Source organism: Podarcis tiliguerta (genome assembly GCF_965153285.1).
Source record: "Podarcis tiliguerta genome assembly, chromosome: 8".
Lineage (NCBI taxonomy): Eukaryota > Metazoa > Chordata > Lepidosauria > Squamata > Lacertidae > Podarcis > Podarcis tiliguerta.
The window spans coordinates 78186218-78212970 of record NC_139541.1 but is presented as its reverse complement, the minus strand read 5'-3'; the positions used below and the strand labels follow the sequence as shown (position 1 = coordinate 78212970).

The 26753-nt window shown below is 46.6% G+C and overlaps 1 protein-coding gene across 2 annotated transcripts in view; it reads left to right on the top strand.

Moving 5' to 3' along the window:
- The window catches only part of PPP1R37 (protein phosphatase 1 regulatory subunit 37), a 53387-nt gene that overhangs the window by 9631 nt on the left and 17003 nt on the right, over nucleotides 1-26753 (top strand). For both annotated transcript variants that reach the window (XM_083454884.1, XM_083454883.1), the window contains exons 2-6: nucleotides 18358-18455; nucleotides 19980-20025; nucleotides 21474-21574; nucleotides 24043-24162; nucleotides 26468-26618. In XM_083454884.1, the coding sequence (XP_083311010.1) occupies nucleotides 18358-18455; nucleotides 19980-20025; nucleotides 21474-21574; nucleotides 24043-24162; nucleotides 26468-26618 (516 nt within the window). The remainder of the gene's footprint in view (nucleotides 1-18357; nucleotides 18456-19979; nucleotides 20026-21473; nucleotides 21575-24042; nucleotides 24163-26467; nucleotides 26619-26753) is intronic.

Genomic DNA, 26753 nt, shown 5'->3' with positions numbered 1-26753 from the left:
AAGACAGGGCTCCTCTGTCTTATCAGAACATAAGAAGCGCTCTGCCAAATTCAATGAAGTGCCCATCTTGTCCAGCATTTTGTTTCCCAGAGTGGCCACTCCAGTCATACGCTTCAGGAAATGCCATAGCCCATGAAGGCAGCAGACCACTCCAGGGACTGTGATTTCTGTCTCTGAACCTAGAGGCTGCATTTAGCTATTGTGGCGAATAGCCACAGAAACACTTCCATACATTTGCCTAATCTCTTTTTAAAGCCCTCTAAGCACACAGCTACGGCACTGTCCAGTGGCAGCAAATTCCCTTAATCATACAAAAAGAGAGAATATCACTCTAATAGTTTCTCCCAGCATGGCAAGCTGCACCTACCAAAATTTTGAGAGCCAGTGTGGTGTAGTGGTTGAGAGCGGTAGTCTTGTAATCTGGGGAACCGGGTTCGCGTCTCCGCTCCTCCACATGCAGCTGCTGGGTGACCTTGGGCCAGTCACACTTCCTTAAAGTCTCTCAGCCCCACTCACCTCACAGAGTGTTTGTTGTGGGGGAGGAAGGGAAAGGAGAATGTTAGCCGCTTTGAGACTCCTTAAAGGGAGGGAAAGGCGGGATATCAAATCCAAACTACTCCTCCTCCTCCTCTTCTTCTTCTTCTTCTTCTTCTTGTCTTCTACCGCAATTCAAGGGTGCATAAGGCTTGTCCTTCTTTGCATCTGATTGCCTCTGTGTCTCCCCAAAAGCAAAAACAAACCCCAACACAAACGAAGAAGCAAGCTATAGCAAAACAGAAGGATGGTGCCAGCTGGTGTGAAGTGTCTTGGGTCAGGGCAAGACCCACTTGTGCATCCTTATCATCCCACTTAAAATTAATTTTATCCACCTGTAGCTAAAGATATAAAAGCCCAGGGGGAAATGTGGGGTGCATTCCCTCCCCCCACCTTTGTCACATCTATCTGTGAGGTTTGACTGGGTTCAGCGTCCACCTTTGATCCAAACCGGCAAACAGGCTTCTGTTAGTACTACTGCTATTAACGTTTTTGCAGTGCTTAATCAAAAAACAACAGCAGCTCACTACCCTCCAAAAATGAAGAGCTTTGCATAGATCAAAAAAAGACAGACCCTCCCTGCAAGCGCACAGTCTAATAGCGAAGTATTTGTACCATTTACCCAAGCCTGTTTATTCAAGGCAGTTTAATCCAGTTACAAAGGATGACTTTTTGTTCCATACCACAAATCCATCATTCAGTAGCAGCAATACAAAAGATGGCAATCTGGATGTGCAAACAACATTATAACAACTTTGGTCTGGAAGTCAGTCTTTGCTGATGTCGAATGCATGCATGGCTTATGTAGACAAACTTAAATTCTTCCGCTGCCCTTCCTCCACAGAACTGCCATATTACTACTGGTGAGGCTGCAACCCAACAGTTGGAAAAAAGCAATGCCCTAGATGTTTTGGACTGCGACTCTCATCAGCCATAGGCACCATGGCTGATGGGAGTTGTAGTCCACAACATCCAGAGGGCACTTAGGTTGGGCAAGGCTGCGCTCCACATCAGCTCCTAAGGAGGCCTAGGTCTCTGTTGCAAAGGATCTCTTGCCCTTGGGCAGACTTTTGCTCTGAGCATGACCCTCCAGCTCCTCCTTGCCTGTCCAGCTGTCTGACCACAGCAAGAGAGTTGACTTGTCTGACACAGTCGTCTCTGGCTCTGGCCTGTTGTGGAAGCTGCTAAACATTGATCAGCAGCGGCCACCCCTCACCTATGAAATCATTTGATTATAGAGCAAAGGAATGGGTTATTGGTGGTTGCTTCCCATTCACAGTCAGCTTGCATCATTTTCGTGGCCTTTACACATGGGAAGAGAGGACGGTGACCTTTTCTCAGTGTACTTTGGCACTTTGACTGGTCTAACTGGTTAGAAAGCATTTAAATTGCTTCTGGGAGGGTGACGTAATATAATGGCATATGGGCTGCATGGAGCCTCTGGCTGTCGTGAGCCCTACAATCCCGACTAGCTCGGGGCTGGGGTAGCAGTTGATTTCAGGTGAGAAACAAGAGGTGTAGAGCGGGAGTGATTCCATAGGTGGGGACTGCCCAGGAAGGGCCCACCTGCCCCTTTGATTTTAGACGCTGAGGAAGGGGAGACAGTCCTGCAGGTGCCCTGCCCATAGAGCAGAGACATTCCCTAGCAACGGGAGGAAGAGCCAGAGGAGCTTTTCCCCCTTTGTGCTGCCTCTCCCATGTTGGCAGTGGACCTGTGCTCCTCTGAGAAGTGTGTGCCTCCAACCTTGTAAGGAGAGAGAGTCTTGCAAATGAGTGTGGCCATTCCACATTTAAAAACTCTTGGGATGGCATGACCAGTTGTGGAGACATCTTCATAGCTTTCCTTCAGTCTTGGACTCCTCTTGGGGTCCTGTTCCTTAGATTGCAGGTCTTCAACTGATCCAGGGTGGGTCACAATAGCTGCACTACCACCATGCAAATATATGGCAATAGATTAAGTGGGCCCCCAAATGCATGTTTGGGTTAAAGGTGGTTCCTGGGTCTGAAAAGGTGGAAGGCTACTGCCATAGATGAACTGTGTTTGCACCACGACTTGTACCATTGCAAGTTATAATAATAATAATAATAATAATAATAATAATAATAATAATAATAAAAAATTACTTATACCCTCCCATCTGTCTGAGTTTCCCCAGCCACTCTGGGCGGCTTCCAAGAAAATACTAAAATACAATAGTCCGTCAAACATTAAAAGCTGCCCTAAACAGGGCTGCCTTCAGATGTCTTCTAAACTTCAGATAGTTGTTTATTCCTTTGACATCTGATGGGAGGGCGTTCCACAGGGCAGGTGCCACTACTGAGAAGGCCTTCTGTCTGGTTCCCCGTAACCTTGCTTCTCGTAGTGAGGGAACCACCAGAAGGCCCTCGGAGCTGGACCTCAGTGTCTGGGTGGAACGATGGGGGTGGAGACGCTCCTTCAGGTATACTGGGCCCTTGAGGCCGTTTAGGGCTTTAAAGGTCAGCACCAACACTTTGAATTGTGCTCGGAAACGTACTGGGAGCCAATGTAGGTCTTTCAAGCATAATTTTTTACTCATACCTAAGAGCTTCTGCTGAAATGTTGTGGGCAAGAGCCTGGGCACCAAGTCACGTATGTATGGTCAGTGGAAATTGCAGATCAGGTCATTTAAAACAAAATTTCTAGTGTCTGCAGAAGTGTGGCAGAGAGCACGCTGCCCTATTAAAACTGCTGCCTCCGGTCGGCATTTCTTAGCTCAAGGACATTCCCCACTCCCTGTTTTGGCCCCTACATTTTCTTCCCCCATCTTTGTCTCTCATACCCTCCCGCAGTCCTTGAAAGCACCCACCCATGCAAGTGGGCGGTGTGACCCACATTAAAGCATTATAACCACCTTGTATGTCCTGATCCTTCGGTTGAGTACCATAGATTTGGGAGTATTTTCAGCTCATTGGAGAACTGGAGCCTACCACAGGTGGTGCTGCTGGAGAAGGGATGGGCCTGGGAGCTTGGCAAGGTGTGATATGGGCGACAGGGGTGGGGATAGGAGGGGGGTGGAGCTAGGCCAGGCCTGCGCAGCCTGCGACACAATAACCAAAAGTAGCCCCATGTGGGAGCTTCCCAGGAGCTTGGCAAAGCCCTCTCCATTATTTGCAGCCTTAGGGAAGTGGGGTGTTTACTTGGCTGGTTGTGTCATAAATTGTGTAGGCTCTACCTCAGGCAAGCATGATTCTTTCCCTTCACCCCTCGCCCCTTTTCTCACTGTAGGAAGCATTTGCTAGCAAGAAGCTGGCTCTAATTGTAAGTTAACAAGGACTGTTTTTGAAGGTTTACGTTGGGTTATTGAGGGGAAAAAACCCTCCCCACCCTTCCCTTTCCCAGTTATTATCTCGGAACTGCTTTTGCTTGGTGGCTGTGTGTTGCCTGTTCTGGTGCATATAATGATGTGGTTTTGTTCACTGTGCTGGCGCAAGTTGAAGCGTTGCCTTTCCAGAGGCCTTTTGCCTTTAAAACCTCAGCTGAGTCATGTCTGGTCATGACGATTAATATTTTTCCTGGGAAGCCTTGTGTAAGCAAGCAGCTCCCAACTTGCTCAACTCGGAGGACCTGTGGAGTCTGTGGACTTGCAGAACAAACTTTGGAAGCTTATGTATAGCCCCAGTTGAACCTCCTGGTTGACAGTGTTAGATGTTGGGACCATCAAAGCTAGATCAGAATAAAGTTGCTTTTAAAAGTTGGTGTGTGTGTGTAGGGGGGGGGGTTAGCTGTTTATAGCTTGTGTTTCAGAGGCTAGACATGTTAGGGCTGCGATTTTAATTGGTTAGCTCTGGATTTCCCAAGCTAGCAGGACCAAGTTGCCAGGGATGATGGGCATTGCAGTACAAAAACAGCTGGAGACCCAAGTTTGGGAAATCAATCAGGCTTTTAAGTGACAAAAATGTGCAAATTAAAACACAGAGAGAGATTTAAGAAACAAGTACTGTACTCATAAGAAACTGCAGATGGTAAGCACCATCTTAGGAGAGACAGTGGGTTTTACCTCTCACGCAGAAGGAAATGTCTCTTCTAAGATGATGCATAATCTAAACACAAATAAAGTATGATTTTGCTTCCCAAAACACTGGTTTTACTTGTATGTAAATATAAGCAATCGGTCAATCCACTAAGATTTTTTTAATTGGGTAGCAGTCCTAAATTATTTGTTATGTTATTATCCCACCCTTCCTCCAAGTAGCTAAGCATGACAGATGAACTGTCACAACCTTATGAAAATAGGCTGGGCTGAGAGGGAAATGGTTTGCCTGAGCATCAGGCACTGAAGTGCCCAAATGGCAGCACAGCCCAACCACAGCTTGCCTCCTGGACTCAGGCCTGGGGTTTCATTCCAGGTTTCTGCAGAAACTGAGCATATATACATATATTAAAAAAAACCTGAATCGGGTCACTGGCTCATTTTGTCAAGTCAGTTTTTATGGAAGGTAGATCTGTCAACGGCTTTGAACCATGAAAAGTAAATGGCACCTCTGTATTGTCAGAAACAGCCCACCCTTCTTGGTTATGATATGCTAGGAGCAGAATGGATGGGGCTATTGCTGTTGTGCCCTGCTGTAAGTTTTCTGAGAAGTACTCTGCTGTGGAAACAAAACACTGGGCTTTTGGCCTGACCAACAGGCCCTCTCCCATTTGAGTCATCTACTCCATGGTGGTACCCTCAAGATGTGGTTGGGCCACAACGTCCCTCATTCCTGACAGATGATGGGAGATGACAGTCGCAACTATAGGGCACCATGTTGGCTGTACCTCGTCTATTCTGATTGACAGCAGCTCTGCTGCCTATGGGGTTGTTTTTTAAATGGCATTGGTGGGTATCAGACCTGGGGTCTCTGGCATGCCAAGTGTATGCTGGCATGCTGAAATTATAGGGTTCTGTGTTCCCCTACCAGCGCCGGTCACTGATGTGGACGTTCAGCCTGCTGAGACCAGGGCATGGGGTAAATCTTACATGTTACAGAGTGGCAGAACTCTGCACAGCGATGCTGTTTTTGGCAAGAGCCCCATGCATCCCATAATCTGACCTTCCATGCTTAGGCTGCCTCTCGTGTGTCAAGTTTGGGCTGGGACCTGCTCACTCAGCTCCTTGCCATCAGCACAGCGTGCCGCTTCTCCTCTCCTAGGCTAGTTGCTTCTTTTCTCTCTCTCTCTCTCTCCCCTCTCTCTTTCTCCCTGCCACCCCCCTCCCCAAGCTTCTGGGTCAGAACCGAGAGGTCTGTCCAATTTGCAGTGCTTCTTTTCGCTGGCACGGTTTTGTTTGCTTGTGAGAAAGACCAATCTTGGCAAGCTTGCCAAAGCAAGAGACTGGGAAAGGGTTAATGTCTGGGTCGTGACTCTTGGCTAAAGTCCCAGATGGAAAATGAGTTGGCTTTGTGCAGGAACAAACAATATTTTTGCCTGAGAGCTGGGAGCTGAAATGTCAAAAGCCGAGCCTGTGGACTCGGGGGCTAGAAAGCTCCCTAGATCAAGAGCCGCTGTAGGAGCTGGCAATGTTTGGTTTTACTTGCATCCTTGCTCTCTGTTGCCTGGCACTTCTTAATAATTATGATGTCATTAGTTTTCATGGGGAGAGCCGCCTAATGAAGTAGCTTCCTACAGGCTCTGCTGTAGTCTGTCCTTAATTCGTTTCTGTGCATGCTGTTTCTGCTAAAAGCTTGCCCGCCTTAAGTTGTACTTTACATTTCTCACACCCTGGGAGTCTAAATCTGTGTTGAAGGAGTGAGATATAAATTATGTAAATAAATTAGCATGGTAAAAAATGGATCGTGTTGGGCCTGCCAGTGTTACTTATTTATATTTCCTTACATTTCTATCTTCCATGTCTTTATTGTGGGATTCAAGGCAATGTGCCTTCACGTAGAACTAAGACCAGCATGTTCCAAATAGCTGTCACAAGTGTGGGGAACCTTTGACCCTCCAAATATTGCTGAGCTGCAACTCTTAGAAGAGCAGCAATTTCACATTTGAGTTACTTAAGGATTCTTGGGCGAATGCTATCTGGACTCATCAGTTTGTCAGTTTTTATTTTGTCTATAAGGCCTGGAATGCTCTTGTCAACACTATTTCCATTAGTTCTTTAGGCTCTCCACATATGGAAGTTGTTCTACATCATGTATTGCACTGTGAAGACAGATGCAAGCAATTCACTCAATTTATCTGCAATCTCCTTATCCTCCGTTAGCACACCTAAGGCACTATTGCCTTGTCATCCTACAATCGCCTTCCCAGCTGGTCTCCTGTTAGTAATGTATTTAAAGAACCGTTTGTTGTTAACCTTTATGTTTCAGCAACGCGCTCCTCAAATTGTTTTTAAGCATCTCTTAATGTCCACTTACATATCTTTTGCGTTCCATTTTGGTCTCATTTGGACAAGGCTTCCGTTTTCTAAGGAAGCCTTCTTACCTTGGCTGCCTTGCAGAATATTTTCTGGAGCAGAGAAGGCTAAGGAGTAAACCCTACACAGATCCAGAGCGAAGCCCCTAAAATGGTTGGATGGTGCCTTGTACGCCTCCTTCCAGAAACTCTTGCAGCCCAGATGGCACCAAATGTATTGCTATGCTTACCTTTGGACCACTTCAGTGAGGCTGAGAGGGGGTCTTGTCATGTGGGCAGTCTAGGGCCTCCAGACACATAACCCAGGATTATGCCCTGGGGAGGTCACTTCCTGGGGAGGTCCAACCCCCTGCCAAGCAGGAAACACCATCAGAGCACTCCTGACATATGGTTGTCAAGCCTCTGCTTAAAGACCTCCAAAGAAGGAGACTCCACCACACTCCTTGGCAGCAAATTCCACTGTCGAACGGCTCTTACTGTCAGGAAGTTCTTCCTAATGTTTAGGTGGAATCTTCTTTCTTGTAGTTTGGATCCATTGCTCCGTGTCCGCTTCTCTGGAGCAGCAGAAAACAACCTTTCTCCCTCCTCTATGTGACATCCTTTTATATATTTGAACATGGCTATCATATCACCCCTTAACCTCCTCTTCTCCAGGCTAAACATGCCCAGCTCCCTTAGCCGTTCCTCATAAGGCATCGTTTCCAGGCCTTTGACCATTTTGGTTGCCCTCCTCTGGACACGTTCCAGTTTGTCAGTGTCCTTCTGAAGCAGTTTGACTTCACCTCCGGAAGCACACTCCAGTCTCTCTCTCGAGACAGTTGGATGCCAACAGCAGCAGCTCTCATAATCTCTTGCCTTTGGCCATGCTTGCTAGGGCGGTTGGCAGTTGTAGTTCCTCAAGGTCTGGAGGGCCAAAGGTTTTGTCTTCTAGAAGCACATCTCCACTTTTCTGTTCCCAGGGAGTTCTTGCCAAACTCTGCTCTTTTCAAGTTGGGTAATCATGGAGGTGCTTAGTAGCAGTGTCTCTTTGTTTAGACTGGCAAGGCACTGAGCTCAAAGAGCACTATTTGATTTACTCTGGCCAATGCTTGCTATGGGGCTTTTGGGGGATCTTGCTGGCCATTTTCCTTCCCTTGGCTGGAGCTACATGGTGATGACGCACAAGCCGAACCCTTCCTAACGTCCCAAGTTAGGACCGACTGAGCTCAAGTCCAGATGGTCTGTTTCTTCCGTCTAAGCAACATACAGGCGCAACTGCAGTTGAGCGTTAAGGGGACCCAACACAACGCTGGCTCTTTGAAGAATCCGTTTTTGAACTCCTCCGTTGAAATTGGTTTCAGCCATCTGTTGTAGCTGCACCAATACCCAGCTGGAAGCTGCTTTCTCTTAGCAAACTGAGGCTGGCTTATGGTTTTGGGGTACTGGGCTGGAAGCATGTAGATGACAAAGGCAGGCAGCCGGGGAGAGAGCTGCTGAGTATATCCAGCAAGAGGGGAAGGACATACGACAGGTTGATGCCCTGGGACTCCCCATTGGAGGACTGCAGAGAAAGCAGCCAAGGAAGTCTGTTTGTGCCAGGAAGCCAGAGCAGCTCACATAGCACCCCCTGACCTCTTTGCTGCTCTGGCCCCTTTGTGGAGAATTCCACCTTGCCACCCTCACTCCCATCTGGACATTGATGCTGTAGCCAGCCGTTATTTGTGTATTTCTGTAACTAAATGGATCCTTCCATCAGATGACACTGAGGACGTCCCCCATGCCTTACCCCAATCAGTTCAGAGTATGATTTGTCATGTTTCTTTGCTCTCCTTGGAATTGTGGTCACAGCCTCCCAGAGAATTTCCTTTCCTTCCTCCTCCTCCTCTCTCTCACTGACCCTGCTTTTCGTGTGTTTCAGATCCTAACAACCTCTTCTGGCGTTTTTCTTTTTCTTGTTCTGTAAACACATTTGCCACCAGGGCCTGCCAAAAATTACCCTGTTCAGACATAAAAGGAAATACTGTGAGGGTTTAAGCCCTCTGGGGAGGGATTTTTTGGGGGGGGGGGCGGAGGCAGAATCCTGCGTTTGCTCTGGACTTCAGTGCAAGCTTTATATTGCTGAGCTGATCTGGGCTGGCAGCCAAGTACAGCCAGCTACAGTAAGCGGATCTGTCCTCTTCCGCCCCCCCCCCGCCTTGCAACTCTCCTGCAAAACACTACTTCAGTTGGGGGAACAAGCCTGGTCTGTCACAGGACTCCTTCTTTCGCAGAGAGATGTCCTCAGTTGTTAGCTTTGCCCGGAGCTTAAAAAGATCAAAAGATGAGTCGGGCACTTGTGATACTTTCTGGGAATAAATAAGTTGGAGTTGCTGTTTTTGTTTTTGTTTTTAAAAATCCTGCTTGAACGTTTATTAGTTGGCTTTCTAAATTGGTGTCACATTTGTAGTGGAGAACTTATATGGCTTACCTGCAGCATTTTTACTTTTACGTGTTTGCACTTGTAGTGAACCAAGACTGCAAGTTTTAATCTGTAAACTGAAGCTTTATTGCAAATTTTAATAGGTGAGAAACCTAGTATGATTTTGAAGCTATTTTGGTTCTGGTGTGTAAAAATGAATGAAAAAGAAGAAAATGAAATTTGCCTCCCCCCACCCCAAAGTCATGAGCTTGTGATTATTCTGAGGGTTTGTGCCTAAATCATATAATTCCTCCATTAAAAGCAAAACTCTGTATTGAAGTTTTGATGCTGAGGTGCATTTCATTGATCAGTTATAAAGCAGATTATTTAATCAGTGAAGGCTGCAGTTGTGTGTATGCTTACTTGTGAGAAAGCCCCGTTGAATTGAGTGGGACTTCTAAACAATAATGGTTGGCTTTATTCAGCTGATGTTTTGAATAGGCAGAGTGGAGTGGGAGACAAAATCCTTTCTCTTCATAAAGGTAAAGATACCTCTGACCGTTAGGTCCAGTCCCGGATGACTCTGGGGTTGTGGCGCTCATCTCGCTCTATAGGCCAAGGGAGCCAGCATTTGTCCGCAGACAGCTTCCTGGTCATGTGGCCAGCATGACTAAGCCGCTTCTGGAGAATCAGAGCAGTGCACAGAAACACCATTTGCCTTCCCGCCGGAGTGGTACCTATTTATCTACTTGCACTTTGATGTGCTTTCAAACTGCTAGGTGGGCAGGAGCTGGGACCGAGCAATGGGAGCTCACTCCATCATGGGGATTCGATCCGCCGACCTTCTGATCGGCAAACCCTAGGCTCTGTGGTTTAGATCACAGTGCCACCCGCACCCCTTTTTCTATTCATATCCCTCCGTATTGTGGAGCTTCTTTCTCTCTGGTTCCTTAACTATGTTACCTGTGAACAGGTTTCCCTCCCACATCATCCCTGTGTGAAGCATCTGACAAGGGAAGGAGTGAAAAAAGTGAACTTCTGAGGTGCAAGAGGGAGGAACTCTGCCCAAGTCTCTTTTCTGTTCATGCTTAGGGTGGGTCAAAGAGCTGAGCCAGGAGAAAATGGGTGCTTTGGGATTAGGACCCGCTTGGCCAACACCTGAGCTTCCGTCCATATCACAGAAATGATATTAGGACTTCCAGGAGTTGGTAGAGACAGCTTTTTCTTAAACAACTTGCAGAAGTAATTCTGTGCAGTCCAAAGTAAATTATCCAGCTTCTGTAAAAAAAATAGGCAAGTGAGTTTAAGAGTATGTGTGTGTGCCTAAAAAAAGGGAGAGTTCTGCCAAAGCTTCACATAGGCAAAGAGAAGGTTAAACACCCCTTTGCCCTGGCACTGCCCATGTAAGGCCACGTGAGTCACTAGTTGGAGACTCTGCTGCTCATCCTTCAGCCCTTGCTCAGTTTTAATCTGTGGCCCATGTTAAAAGCAGAGTAGCCTTACGAGGGTATTGGGGTATGTGCTTGTTTTCCCAATGTGCAGCTGGTTATCCAGACCTTCAGAACTAAACATTGGAATAGGCTTTCTTAATTGCTGCTCCTGCTTGTTGACAACCTGCGGTTTTGGTATATGTGTGCAGGGTCAGTTTATGAGAAAATAAAAGGCGTAGATGCATGGCATGAAAAAAAAGGGCCCGGTGGATTAAAAAAAAAATGGTGCTACATATTCAGGGTGTGCTCACTTACAGGGCAGCCTCATCCCCCCTTTTTTTACATCCTCAGTTCTTTAGTTGTAAAATGGGTCCTTGCAGCTTATTTCACTGGGTCGCTGTGCTACTTTGTGAGTAAAGAAGGACACTACGTGTGCTTCTGAAAGGACCTTTTTGGCATTAAAAATACAGAGTAAATGCAATCCCAGCCTCAACACTAGCTGGAATGACACCGTTGCCTCCAGGGGGTTGGTTCTGAGAACCTAAAGGGCAGCAGGTTGTAAATTATTTAATTTAGTATTATGATTGCTATACTTGTAGGCAATTGCAGGTTGTTGTTTTTAAAGTGTCTTAATGTTCCATTAAGGGACGCGGGTGGCGCTGTGGGTTAAAGCCTCAGCGTCTAGGGCTTGCCGATCAAAAGGTCGGCGGTTCGAATCCCTGCGGCGGGGTGCGCTCCTGTTGTTCGGTCCCTGCTCCTGCCAACCTAGCAGTTCGAAAGCACTCTCGGGTGCAAGTAGATAAATAGGGACCGCTTACTAGCGGGAAGGTAAACGGCGTTTCCGTGTGCGGCTCTGGCTCGCCAGAGTAGCGATGTCATGCTGGCCACGTGACCCGGAAGTGTCTTTGGACAGCGCTGGCCCCCGGCCTCTTTGAGTGAGATGGGCGCACAACCCTAGAGTCTGTCAAGACTGGCCCGTACGGGCAGGGGTACCTTTACCTTTAATGTTCCATTCTGTAAAATGAGAATAAACCCTGATTTGGGAGATAGAACGTAAGAGAAACAAATGGCTTTAGTAGCATACTTTGTTATGACAACGTATACATTTGTGTGCACTGCTTTCATTTGGGAGGCTGAGCGGTCCATTGTGAGGGAGGGAGCGAGTTGTCACCACTTCAGGCACCAAATATCTTGAGCGAGCACTGAGTGTGCATAATATTTAGTGATTTGCTGGAACAAAGACCGCCTGTCTGTTCATACGCAATTTTTGAGCTTAATTTTTAAAACCGGAAATTTCACAATACATATTTTGTACAGTGTATTACACCCTGTGTGCGAATTATTGGCAAGAAAACGCCTTCTCCTTACAGTAAACAAAGGGCTGGAAATGGGGAGACTCCCAGGATTAAAATTTATCTAAGTTTAGACCAAGCGACTCTGCTTTATACAAGATAACAACCAACCATAGACTTTCTTGGCTCAACAGAGCTATAAGAACAACACACTTCTATAATGTATAAATTGTATCTATGTAAATTATACCCAACAGCATAAAAGTGTCTTTACCACAAATGTTTACTTTGTATCATTTTAATTTTGTTTTAAATGTATTTGCTTTTTTTGTTTTTAACTGTTTTTTATAATCTTAAGTGTACATTGCCTTGTGAAGGCGATTAATACATCAGTAATAATATAGAGCAGCTTTCCTCTGGCACACTGAAAGTCCATGTGGAATTTCTTGGGCAGGACTATTCATAAACAGCAAACCATCTTTTGTGCTAAGGAAGTATTAGGAAAATCAGCAACAACCGTGCAGATTTATTTCATAAATTGAACACACTTGCTCTTATTTTTAGTCCAAAGTTTTAAGTTATTTTTAGTCTGCTTTAGATTTATACCCCGCTTTCCTATAAAAACAAGAGCCAAAACTACATATAACAGTGGGGCTCCAATACTGCAGTTCAAAAGAGAAGCTGCAATTCCTTGGTCAACATGATTGTCACCTCCCCTTCTTTGACTCTGGCCATCCTATCTCATCCTCTCTGCACTAGCTGGAAAGGTCTGCCCAGTGTGTACCCTCTCTTCCATCATTCTGGAAAACCCTGGCTGATACCTACATTCAGCTGAATGCCGTGCAAACCCCAAACTGATAATGTTTTTCTGCTAATGGGCTGCTCTGCCAGTGGCTGAATTTTGCAGGAAAGTCTCTCTTAGCTGGAATGCCTGCCATTTGAGGTGCCTTTATCCTTCAGCAATTAGTAGCTTGAGTTTATTAGTAGCTTAAGAGTTTGCTGATTAGGGGTGGGAGACAACTTCCAAGGAAAGTGCAGGTAAGGTACAGGAGCTTTCAATAAGGTCTGATATTCCACATTTCTTGGCTCATTGATCCTTATTTTCAGAAGGCAGTAATCACTTTTATTTACCCACTCTCCACTGATATCCTCGAAGAGCATTGTCATATTCTCTAGTTTGTTCACTGCCACCATCATAACTCAAATTTTAGACTAAACAAACAGGCTGGAAAGTGCACTGCAGAGTAAATTCGCACACGGAATTGAATAATAAACTGCAACTTCGGTTCTCACTTCGAGAAGCTGGCCAGGGGCTTGCTACAGAACTCCTTTTAGGATCTTTTTTTCAAAGCCCAGAACGAAATGTGATGCCCGATGAAAGACTTCTTTCTCTCCGCATATCTGAACGCCTGGCCTGCACAATAAAGCAATTAAAGTGGAAGTGTGCAGCAGCTGCCGCAGCTTGGAAATTTCTGGTCTTCCCCGATAATTACGTTAGTGGTGGAATTATCCTTTCTCCGAACTGAGCCTGGAGTGGGGGGTGGAGAGATCGCTCTGCTTCAGTAATCCAGACCGGATTACAACGTTGTAATTGGATCCCTGCGCAACGAACTCCGTTTTGTGATGCAAGCCGCTTGTTTTGCTGCTCTCCGAGCGTTCCAAGTCGGTCTCTGTCTGTTCCGGTGTGTAAAAAGGACGCTTTGAGGGCAGCTTTTAAGGGCTGCCAGAATGTCTTGCCTTAATAACAGGCCTCTTGCTATCTGCCTCCTTTGGAGGGACTGTTGGGGCATGGAATACAAAAAAGGGAGGTGTGAGGAGGTCGAGGAAATAAGTTAATGAAAGATAAGGATAAATATTGGATGTGTTTTTAATTGTTTTTGGGTTTTTTGTGTTTTGATGTATTGTGTTTTTTGTTCTCTTTTTATGTATTTTTTACTTTTTTCTCTCTTTTTTGTGTGCTTTTTTCCTGTAATTTTTAAACTTCTAATAATTATTATTTTTAAAAAAAGACTATTGGGGCAATGGAGGTGGGGGTGGAGGGACTCCTTTCTAGGGAAGCACAAGCAATTTAAATTGGCAGTAAATGGGGCTGTGGATGTACTTTGTGCTAAAGCAACCCCCCTAAAATTCTGCTGCAAGGTATCCCCAAATCCTGCCATAACAGGGCCTAGTTTTCCAAAGACCTTCCCCTAATTTCTCCTGCTTTGCAATAGCTTCTCCTAGCCAATTGGGAGGGGCAAGGAGCTCTTTGGGAAGGCGGAGCAAATAAATCCAGCCCCCCCTGCAAGCCCCTCTGAATCAAAGAGACTGGTTCTGGCCCCTGCTATGTGGTTTGTGGATGAAGCCTGGGAGCAAAGTTCCCTCCTTCCAAAGTTGCTGCTACTGTTCCGTTGCACCTGATTTCTACCTTACCCTTATCCCTTGTAAGACCCTCTGCGTCGTCTTTTCCCAGCGCTGGCTTCATTTCCTCACGCTGGCAGACCTCCTTCTCTCCAGACTTTGCCAGATTAAGTTTTTGCAAGGCATTTTGCACTGGCGTATACAAGGTGCTGAAGCTCTGGCATCTGTGGCGCTTAATTCCACAGCTCCTCTGGCTTTGGGAATGTCTGCAAATGTTGCTAATGCGCTTTTGAGCGTGAAACTAATTCTGGCATGACTGCACTGGCTACCAATTAGTTTCCAGCGCAATTGAAGGAGCTGCTTTTGACCTAGAAAGACGTAAGTAGCTCAGGACATCAAGGCCCACCTCTTCCCACATGAAGTAGCCAGACCCTGTGCTCATCACTGGAGGCCCTTCTCCCTGTGCCCACCTCTGAGGGAGGTGCAGATGGTGGAAACTTGAGAACAGGCCTTCTCAGTGGTGGCTCCCTGCGTGTGGAAGGCTCTCCCCCAGGAGACATGCCTGGCGCATTGTATTTATTTTTAAGCACCAGGGAAAAACATTTATTTTTAGCTAGGTTCTACGTCCTTTATTTGAAGGGTTGTAGGTGTACTTGTGGCCTCTTAACTTAGTCGGGTGGGTTGTGTTAGTTCTGTCTTTTTATATACCATGGTTGGTTTTTAGGGTTTGTTTTTGTTTTTATTCTTTGTTTTAGTGTTAGTATTTTTTAAGCCGCTTTGGGTCACTTTTCACAAATAAAGGAACCAGAAATGTACCTGATGACAATAACAATATTTGCAAGAACAGGCACTAGAAGATTGCTTTTTTAAAACAGAGACCCAAGATTCTCATGAAAGAGTTGTCCGTCCCAAAACACATATTGCACTAGGAAGTCCCTGGTTCAAATGTCACCTCAGCTGCTCTTTGTGACGTGTGTCATCATGGGTGTGCAGTCTTTTTGTTTCAAAGGACAAAATGTGCTAGTTGCCTGCCCTGAAATCATGAGAGAGTCACAAAACAGTTCATTAATACAATTTACAGTAATGAAAAAGAATTTCCAGTCATTCTGTTTGGTCTACTATTGCAATAAAGTTTGCAACGCTTTCAGTCTCTCTCAAAACAATTGAGATTACATACCTTTTGTCATTCCCCAGATAACTCCAGTAAATTGCCTGAGTACTGCTAAATCCTGTGCTGTTAATTGTCACTTTTTTTGGGGGGGGGGAGGTTTCAAGTTTTGGGCATGCTGAATCTTAATGGGCCGTGGTCAAATCAAATAATAAAATTCCTGTGGAAATTGCTAATAAAAACATCTTGGGATCCTGTGTTAATTTTAACTCTCAACGTGTCATTAATAGGATTTAGTATACATTTTATAGCTTTAATAACAGAACCACCACCAATGAGCAAAATTATCCTTTCCCCTCCATGTTTCCAGCATACACCTGAGCCCCTCTCATTTGTTTTTGACAGTTACAAATAATTTTCACAGAGGGAAACAATACAGTGGTACCTCTGGTTGCGAACGGGATCTGTTTTGGAGGCCTGTTCACAACATGAGCAGAACGCAACCCGCAGCGGCACGTCTGTGCACGTGCAGGTTGCGATTTGTCGCTTCTGCGCATGCATGTGACATCATTTTGCGCTTCTGCGCATGTGCGAGCGGCGAAACCTGGAAGTAACCCTTTCCGGTACTACTGGGTTGCCACGGGATGTAACCTGAAAGAATGTAACATGAAGCAAATGTAACATGAGGGATGACTGTAGTGAATTTATTCACCAGTGGTCATAGGTGAGGCTTTAAATTAACTGTCCATTTAGCTGGATAATTTTCTTTAATCTGTCATGAAGCCTGATAGATTTGGGATCAAACTCTCTTGGTGGTTTTTACTTTTATAAAGGCAAGCTTCCCACTGGGCATGCCCAATCTTGTGTGCACATGTAGGGTGAGCTCTGGATCCTGGCCTTTACCTCCACATGCAATTTGGGGGTGCAAATCCTGGTATCACTTTTCAGAGCTCTCGTAAGCTGTTTTTGGCATCTGTCTGTCTTGAAACAATGGAGTGCACCTCTAGGGGCAAAGTCTAACTGCTGTGTTAGCAGCACCAAAGTGACCTCTCTGGGCGCAAGCCTGGGCAGTGTGTGTGGAGGTCCTGAACTGCCCAGAAGACAAGACATCCCCCCGGCCTCACTGATGTGGTCCAAAGGAAAGCAGAGCAAAACATTCAGTACCAGCTTGGCTGCAGGAGTTGCCGGAAGGAGGCATACAAGGCACCATCCAATCGTCTTAGGGACGCCACTCCAGATTTGTGTTGGGTTTAGTCCTTAGCCTTTTTCTTCTCCCAGAGATATTCTGCAAGGCAGCAGAGGTTGAGGACCAGAGTTTTCCTTCTCCTAGATGGGCTCCCTTCCCAGGTGGACAAGCCCCTTCTGCCCCTCACTTCCCTCTACAGCAGTGTTCCCCAACCTTGGTCCTCCAGCTGTTTTTGGACTACAACTCCCATCATCCCTCGCTAGCAAGACCAGTGGTCAAGGATGATGGGAATTGTAGTCCAAAAACAGCTGGAGGCCCAAGGTTGGGGAACACTGCTCTACAGCACGTGCAGAATCTGCCTTCTTGACTGTTGGACGCGCTCTTGGTCTTGTCTGCTCAATCTGCTGGATCCTGTCTTTGCATGCAGTAGAAGTCCCTAACTCACTGAGGCTTTGATGCCCATTGGCTACCCTCACCTGGTTTAGCCCGCCAGTCAAAGCCATTCCTGGGGTGTGGCCGCTCTTCCATGCTGACAGCTTCTAGAAGCAAAGTTCAGGGTGAGGATGAAAGGTGGACAAACTGCCTCAGAAAGAGCATGATGTGTCTCTCTCCCCTAACACCCCTTACACCTCTTTCGTAAGCAAATGTGTGTAAAGGAGCTCTGAACACCTGAAATGCAGAGGAGATGCTTAAATATGCTAGCTTTCAGCTTTGAAAGAATCCAGTTTCTGAGCTCAGCCATCTGCATTCTGCTGCTTGAATCAATTTGACTATCTGGCACCTGAGGTACCCGATTCCCTGCTCCAGTGAACAAAGCTTTGTGGCTGCTGTCGGGATTCTGGCAAATCATCTCATTATGCAACATCTGCTAACACCAGCAAAAATGCTGGCTGCTTGGACAGGGCTGGAAAAATCCTAGAAACCAAATGCTGGCACCTAGGTTAAAAAATACCCCCAGTCCCTTTATCCAGGTACAGTCATACCTAGGGTTAAAGTAGCTTCGGGTTGAGCATTTTTGAGTTGTGCTCCGCGGCGACCCGGAATTACTTCCGGGTTTCGCCGCTCGCGCAGACACTCAAAATGACGTCATGCGCAGACGTGGCGAATCGCGACCCGTGCATGGGCAGACACGGGTTGAGTTTGCTTCAGGATGTGAACGGGGCTCCGGAACGGATCCTGTTCGCATCCAGAGGTACCACTGTATTGAAAACTTGAGGATAAAAGTTTGCATAAGGGACCAAATCCTTATGACTAGTCCTGCAACTGATTTCATTGGCACACACAAAAACATCACTCCAGTTCCCCTCTCTGCCGCCTCAGTTTCCCCTATTACTCTCTTCCGCAACTTTCTAATTCCTGAAGAGATGGAGAATTGGTCCCTGTGCACATTGTGGCTCTTACAAGCAAGAAAGTGTTCTTTATTATTATTTAATATTTATATATCCCACTCTTCTGCTAATAAGAGTGGAATGTGACAGAGCACTGTATTATAATCTGGTTGCAAGGTTTTAGCTAGCACTCACCACTAATGACAGGTGACCTGCAAAATTGCAATATGGCTTTTGAAAATTTACCTGATGTGTATTTGTTTATCTGGTTGTTTGACTTTTAAAAATACCCTGTCCCACCCCAAAGGCTCCTTCCAGTGTGTAGGCGGCATAAATCAAATGGACTGCTAACCATCAGTGTGATCCTTTCTCTTTCTCTCCCTCTCTCTCTCTTTCAGCTCAGAATGTGACTGTGGAAGAAATTATCACCGCCTACAAGCAAGCCTGTCAGAAGTTAAACTGTAAACAGATACCCAAACTACTGAAGCAGATCCAGGTATGTGCCTTTCCTTAAGTGCACAGCAGAACCGCTTATCAGATTCGTCTGTCAAAGGCAGAGATGGATTTTTATAAACACTGAAGAAAGCTGGCTGTCGCTGGAACTGAACAGTAATAAAAAAAGTCCTCTCTTGAAGTTGGGTCACATGTATTTCAAAGGCTGCAGCCCAGGCCCATGTAGCACGGCAAACACTAAACAAGGACGAGGTTTGTGTGTGTGTGTGTGTGTGTGTGTGTGTGTGTGTTTCCATTGCTTCCAAGATGGCTGTACTAACCTAGAGACGGAACTGGGCCAGAGCCCAGAGAGCTAAGTTAGTCTGCAAGGTTATGAACATTGGAAGGTGCTTCACGCAGTAACTGAAGATGCTGAGCTTTGGGCCCTCCCTAAAAGCATACAGGGATAAATCTATCCATGCAGGCAACAGTGATCTAGAGCCCATTACTCCTGCTCCAACCAGCAGCTTCCTAGCCTCCTTCCCATAGCGGCTGCCGTTTGGGTGGTTTTAGGAAGTGCTGCGCTCTCTGTTGCTGGAGACAAGGAAAAGGAACCATATATTCCAATTCAGCATCAGAGACCCACTCCAAAGGGCAGGGGTTCCACAGACGGGGACATTATGACATGGGACATTATGTCCCATGTCACTGCACAATGGGCAACACCCATTGGCAGGACAAGACGAAGGCCCTCTCTTCTGCAGAACGTGAGAGCTGGGCAGGCTCCCAGGAACCTTCAGAATGGTGCAATTTACACACCCAGGGTGCGAAAGAGGGAGGACAATTTTGGCCCCTTATTTTGATTTGAAACCCTTCTCTGAAAACAACAGCTTGGGAGAGAAAATCATCAACAGAGCTTTCAGCTCATGTTGAGATGATCAAAGAATTACCAGCAGCGAGCAAAATGTCAATGATCATGAACTAGGGCAAGAAAATGAATCCACCTCTACTTGTTTTGCAGGATTTGCGATGTAATGCACACACTTGCATTGTATATTTGGGCTGATGAATGAAAACCTCTTTGTTATGAAGTGGCCAGCTATTATCAGTTTCTGGGATGACAGATTTGATTATGTGCATCCCTAGTCATCGTTTACATCGGTGTAATGAACTTTTCACCCTTCTGTTAGCTGGGGGGTTTTATTATTATATCTGTTATTAGAAGTGTGCGTGTAGATGTGTGTACATCTGTCTTGTTCATTTCTTTTTTGAAAAAAGAGAATTGTGTTGTTGTTTAAAAAAGGCCAGTCTCCAGACTGGACCCAGGAGCAGCCCAAACCAATCCTGGAGAAAGGTGCCACCCCTTGTATATCGGAATATCTCCTCTGATCGGACCTGTTCCTATCCCTGGATCTGAACCAAATTGGGCTGGGCCTGGATCAGATTGGGAGATGAAAGACGCTCATATTACATAGAGCTTTTGAAACACTGGGCTGTCCATGCTTCCCTTTAGGTCTTCTTCTTCTTTATATCTTACCTTTAAGCCGTTCCCTTCCGTGTGTAGTAATTTGCTATTGCTTTATTGCAGGAATATAAAGACTTGACTCCCAGGATAGAGTGCCTGGATCTGAAAGGTACATATTTCCGTTCCCAAGTCTTCTGTTGACACAGTACAGATCACGATCACCTTGCCGACTCTGGTTATTCCTCTGCAACTGTGATCGCTCAAACCTTCTATCTGGGAATCTGTGCTTGAAAATGGTCCCCTTTGGAGATTAGGAGGGGTTGGGGAGAAGGAATATTCAGAGTTGTAAATGTGGGATCATTCTGCCTAGGCCACAGGTGTTACAACATAGTGTCATGTGCAGATTTGATAAACTTGGAGGTCTTGTTTTGCTGGCAAACGCATGGAAATCTTGCGTTCTGAAGCCAGCTCACTATTTCAGAGGTTTGCCAGAATGCATCTACACCCTCCTCCAACCCTCCACCCTAACAGCACCCCAAATCCCAAATCCTTTCTCTGGTCCCAGATTTAACATTTGCAATAGCCCGCAAATGTTTGGAAACGAACCAGATTGTGTAACCATGTTTGGCACATGCGAAGGGAACACACGGCTGGCTCCACGCTAGAGGTGCACGTGGCCTTGATTTGGGGTTACGTGGGGTCATCCCCCCCCTCGCCTCTCCCACTCCCTCACCTGGTTTCATATTTCATAACCAGCGAGTCGCTCCTTCCAAACAAACGAGTGAGCATCCTGTTCGTACTGCGGATACAGGTTGCTGACTTCAGGGCACGTTTACGTACAGAGTTTGCCTGTGAAATTTCTGCTGCCGTTGAGAGGCCAGTCCTAGTGGGCAGGGCGGAGAAGATTGCGAAGGCCCCAAGGCATACAAGGGTGGGGACTTCATTGGAGTGGAAAAGCAAAGCGGTGGCTGAGCAGATGGTATGTGATAGGGCAGGAGGAGGGGAAAGAGCTGCCACTTTGGGGTTGCTGGCTCCTTAGCAGAAATGAAGCCCAGGCCTGCAGTCGTTCTTCATATTTGGAGTACAGCGCCAACGATGCTTCGTGGTGCAAAACCTTCAGCTTAATCTCCTGGGCTCCTTTGGAGGAAGGGGTGGGGTATATGTTTAAGAAATAACTCTGCCTTTCCTGTAATATTTAGAACGCCAGTTCTCATGCAGCAGGTGTTTTTAGAATGTTCCTATTTAGACTTGCACCATTGTTTAGGAAATAGATGATGAAGTATCATTAGAAAGTCTGGTTTAAACCAGCCTTCCCCCCTGGTTTAAATCATTTTTGTACCCCACCAAGTTGTACCTTAATGCCTGGGTCTCTATAGCCCAGTTGTTTTCCAGTATTTAATGCAGTGTTTCTCAAACTTGGGTCCCCAGTTGTTGTTGGACTGCAGCTCCCATCATCCCTGACCAGTGGTCCTGCTCGCTAGGGATGATGGGAGTTGTAGTCCAAGAACAGCTGAGGACCCACATTTGAGAAACACTGATGTAATGCATCCTGTGCTTGACAGTGAACCCTTTTAAATGCTGGAGGCTTGCAGATTTACTTTGTCTCTTGTTTTCCAGGCGAGAAGTTAGACTACAAGGCTTGTGAGGCCCTGGAAGAGATTTTTAAGCGCCTCCAGTTCAAAATAGTGGATTTGGAGCAAACGAACCTAGATGAAGATGTAGGTTTGCATGTAACATATAAAGAACTGTCTCTCTTCACCCCACATCTTGTGAATATTCAGCTGAGCTGAATCCTGCCATTCTTTAACATGGAGGAACTTACAGTTCGGGGCTGAGCGTTTAGATATAAGGAATGTGGCCTAGTGTTGTCTGTTCCCATCACCAACAGCTCTCTGGCATCTTCGACAAAGGATTTTCCCAGGCCTGTGGCTGGAGAGTGAACCTGGGCCCTTGTTCACACAGAGCTTTGCTACCTGATCACGGGTCCCTCCAAATGGTGTGACTGGCTCAAGTCCCCAGACTGGATATCGTGACAAGCTGCTCTTCAAAAACTGCAGCAAATTGCTTCCTGAAAGTGGATTCCCAACATTGGCTAGTGATGGCTCTGTCTAGGCATTGGGGGCCCTGTTCGTAAGACACGTTCGTGAGGCCCCTTAATTTGGAAGAGGCAAGGTGTGCAAATCTAAAATCCTATTGAGCTTCTGCTGGTCACGTAGGGTGAGAGTGGTGGCAGGTTGAGGTGGCATTACAAAGGTTCATTCTCGTCATTCCCTGGACCCTGTCTAAGGCCTGATCTGCACATTAAATCCTAGAATTGTACAATTGGAAGGTGTCCGAAGGGTCATCTAGTTCAACCCCCTGCAATGCAGGAAAAGTGAATTGTGCTCCTTCAGAATATAGGTAGGGGATTGCCATTCTTGAATAACCTCCCTCTTTTAAGAAACAAGCAAAGCTCCATGCAAGTGGAGAATTGGGATAGCTGGGAGATAGAAGGGGTTAAAAACTTCCTCCCTTATGTGCTTGTTTTCTTCTTGCATGAGGACTTAAATGTGACCATCCACCACAATTCCTCCTTGGGATTCTGCCATGTCTTCCCACTTCATCTGTGGACAAGGTTTATGGCCCACTTTGTTAAGATGTACATCCAGCATTAAAATAAAAATAAAAATAAAAATGACCCCTTCATTTATTAGGCACTTGAAACTGATGGAGGACCAGCTCCAAATTCCCTCTCTCTCCCCCTGCTCTCTCCCTGCTAAAAAGTACTGTATTTTTTGCTCCATAAGACTCACTTTTTCCCTCCTAAAAAGTAAGGGGAAATGTGTGTGCGTCTTATGGAGCGAATGCAGGCTGTGCAGCTGTCCCAGAAGCCAAAACAGCAAGAGGGATTGCTGCTTTCACTGCGCAGCGATCCCTCTTGGTGTTCTGGCTTCTGAGATTCAGAATATTTTTTTTCTTGTTTTCCTCCTCCAAAAACTAGGTGCATCTTGTGGTCTGGTGCGTCTTATAGAGCGAAAAATACGGTATAAATCTGGGGCTGTAGTCAGGTAACTTTTACTCAGAGTAGACCCGTTGAAATGAATGAACCTAAGCTAGTCATGGCAAGTAATTCAGTGGGTCTACTCTGAGTGTCTCATCTTAAATTACACAGCCATCAGCGATGTGTTGTGGTTCCCTCTTCATGCAAATTACGGGAGTTGCATTTGAGTATATCGTGCCAGTTCAGTCTGCTCCTCTCACAGGCTTGTTGATAAGCAAGTCCCAACGCGAAAGAACAAATAGTTTGTGGTTGGAAGCCTAGAGCAAGACAGGTCTTGTGTTGTCTCCTTGACTTAGTCTACTGGTTTTTCAGTGCTATGACGAGCCAATTATTTCCCTGGGGGCAGCCTCCCAGTTTCCTTCCCCCTCCCACTAGCCCTGAGCTCCACAGTATACAAATTAGACGAACAAATCTTCTGGGGGTATTTTCTGTTTAATACATTTCATTGCAGAACTTCAGAACCAGAAATGGCGTTTGAGAAGTAGCGATGAACAAATACAGCAGGTGCACTCATAAATCGAAGATCAAATTTGAAGAGTTTTGAATTTGATTCTTTGCAGACCTTTACTGCTTGCGGAGTTTCCATGTTCCAACTGCTCTGAAACTTGTGCAAAAGACCTGCTTCATGTCTCCAGACAGTCTTGCCCTTCCTTCCTCTCCCATCAGTAATATTCAGTAGCGGTGCCCTGAGCATCATCTAGTCCAACCCCCTGCAATATTCAGCTGTCCCATACGGGGATCGAACCTGCAACCTTGGCATTATCAGCACCAGACTCTAACCAGCTGAGCGATGTGCTGTATTGTCTTAGGCTGCAGGACCGGGTCAGTGAGGCCTTGTCGCAAGGTGTGCTGCTATTCTGGAAGTCAGCTCCATTTGCACACAGTGAGGCTTTCTTCCAAGTAGGCACATGCAGATTTGGGCTGTGAGCAAGTTGATACTTGGTTTGGATCTACCGCCTTGAAAAAGCGCACCTCGTTTCAAACCACAAAGAGAACTTGTACATTGTGTAATGTCGTCTTAAAAGATACCAGTATTGCTGCATGAACTTTGCCCATTTTGCGCCCTCTCTGGGTCGCACCCAGGACGGGCTGCTGCGGCCACACCCTTGCTAACAGTCCTGGTGTTTCTTCTTTTGTTTTTGCCAGGGTGCCTCGGCGCTGTTTGATATGATTGAATACTATGAGTCAGCCACACACCTCAACATCTCATTTAACAAACACATCGGCACACGAGGTTGGCAGGCAGCTGCGCACATGATGAGGAAGGTTTGTATTCACGATTAGATAGCATTTCCCCTCTTCTTTGCCGCCCCCCCCCCCCCGAAATTGCATCGCTTGCAGTAGTGTTGCAAAAAGAGGGCAAGCATTGAACCCGTGTCCTCATTCGTGCCCAAGCCCAGTTTCACCATCAAGCTGCAGCTCCCATTGCCTGGAAATGCCATAAGTTAATATTTCTGCAGTGGTGTTATTGTTTTTTTTCTTCCCACCCCCCAGCCAAGAGAAAAAGACTTTCTCTCCCTAAGAGTGAGCATTGACAGGTTCTCCACGATTCCGTGGGCCCAGCTGTAGATTTCCCTGGTGGAAGAAATTTGTACTGTCTGGTGCCAGTGGCAGACTTAGGGACTCCAGTAGGACAGACTATATTAATGCTCCGGCAAAATTACAATTTAAGCAGGCAGCAAATCCTACCATACCTTGATCTGAAGAGTAAAAGATTCCCTAACTATTTTTAAAAATCCATAGAAATGTGTTGTGACAATTATGCCACAGAACTCACACTAAACGCAAGGCAGAAATAGAGGGGGAGATATATATAGGCGAAGTGGGTTTCTGCTGATTCCTTGGGAGCACTGGGTAAGCTATTGGAGCTGCAAGAACTGACTGGGGTTTTTAAAAATCCTGATTTCAGCCAGTGCCTTCCATGGGGAAAGGGAGGAGGGCCTTGAGATGAACAATTCCTATAATTACCTATTTTATCGTTTCCTGTCTGCTTCCCACTCTGTGTACTTTGCTTTACAAAATCTTGAAAGAATCTGTTCCCGTGTGCAATTGACTAAACCTTGGTGATCCTTTCGTCTGCCTCCCACCTTAGCATTATCTCACTGTTATCTTGATGGCATCCATTCAGGTGTTGAAGCAGACTTTGCTGGCGACTTGATCTATAGGTGCTGACCTTTACCAGGCATGAGGAGCTCAGGATGTTTTCCTGAATGGCTTTTGGAACACATTGTGATAAAGCTGGTTCCAGGGTCATGCAAGGTTCATAGTGGGGAATCTCGCTTCCTATTAAGTTATGCCAGTCCTTTTACTTACGCCATGATCTGCAGTAATAAACCGTAGAATAAGTTCAGATTGACACACACCCCTATTCACACCTGTGCTCTGTTAATTCAGGAACTCAGTGATAATCTCCTGCTTTAACGGGCTTACTGATCTTGCTGTTCCTAGCTGCAAATAGAATAGTTTCCCCGGTGTGGAGTGCGATGCAAAGCCTGCACAGCAGACAGGAATCCTGGGCAGGGGCTAACGCTTCTCACCCTTACCACAAGTCTCTTTAAAGTTTTTTCTCTTTAAACAGCGGCAGCAGCCTCTGCACCCCTCCACAAGGCACCCCAGCCACAGCTTGTGGAGCAGGGCTGCCTGATGCCAAGCGCCGGGCCCGGTGGCAGCATAAGGCAGCCCCAGGACCTCCTCCCGGAAGGAAGAGCTAACCCACCCACCCTGCGCAAGCCAAAGGCGGGGGGCTTGATCAGCAGAGAAGCCCACCCCTTCGCTCGTTAACTCTTTGTCCGTTCAGGAACATGGGTGTGCGGCTGCTAGCTCCTAAACGGAGAAGTCTACTAGAGCCCCCACCCCCGTCTCCAGCTTGTGCAAGCAGGCAGCCATGCGCCCCTCAATGCAGAAATAGAAACAATCCGCCTGCCTGTGTGGGCAGCCGAGGGAGGAACAAGCTACATTGGCCTGGCCGATGTAGCTTGTTTCTACCTCAGCGGTATGAGGGCCAGTGCGAGATGGCTGCTTCACCCAGCACTATATCACGAGTGAAACCACAAGCTGCGTCCCTCGCCACAGGCTGCAGTCGGGTGCTGGTGGCATGAGAACTCAGGAGCAGCAGTGGTTTCACTTGCAATACAGTGGTACCTCGGGTTACAGACGCTTCAGGTTACAGAATCCGGTAACCCAGAAATAGTACCTTGGGTTAAGAACTTTGCTTCAGGATGAGAACAGAAATCGCACGGCGGCGGCAGTGGGAGGCCCCATTAGCTAAAGTTGTGCTTTAGGTTAAGAACAGTTTCAGGTTAAGATCGGACCTCCAGAACGAATTAAGTTTGTAACCAGAGGTACCACTGTATACCGATTGTTCTCTCCTGCTGCGCATGTCTGGTCCACTGCATACTCCTCTGGCTGCTTCCAGCCCTCTGACTTGGTGCGCGGCAACCTTCTTTGAGGTGCTGGCTAAGAGCACCTCTGGCTCACGGGCGTTCTGAGCTGAAACGTTTGTTGATATCCAGGTACAGCACCCTTCATACCTTTCTATGACCTGACTCTCAACCTTTCCTTCCTCCCGCAGACAAACTGCCTCCAGTACTTGGACGCCCGCAACACACCTCTGCTCGATCACTCGGCACCGTTTGTGGCGCGCGCCTTGCGCATCAGCAACAGCCTGACCGTGCTGCACCTGGAGAACGCCAGCCTGTCGGGGCGACCCCTTATGTTGCTAGGTGAACAGCTTGAGTTGCCCTCTGTGTACCCAGCCATATGCCCTTCTCTCTTGCTGGCCCTCCACTTCCATTGTCACTTTTCCTAATTCCCCGCTGAGAGCTCAGCTTGCTGCTAGCAGGCGTCTTTTCTGCGAG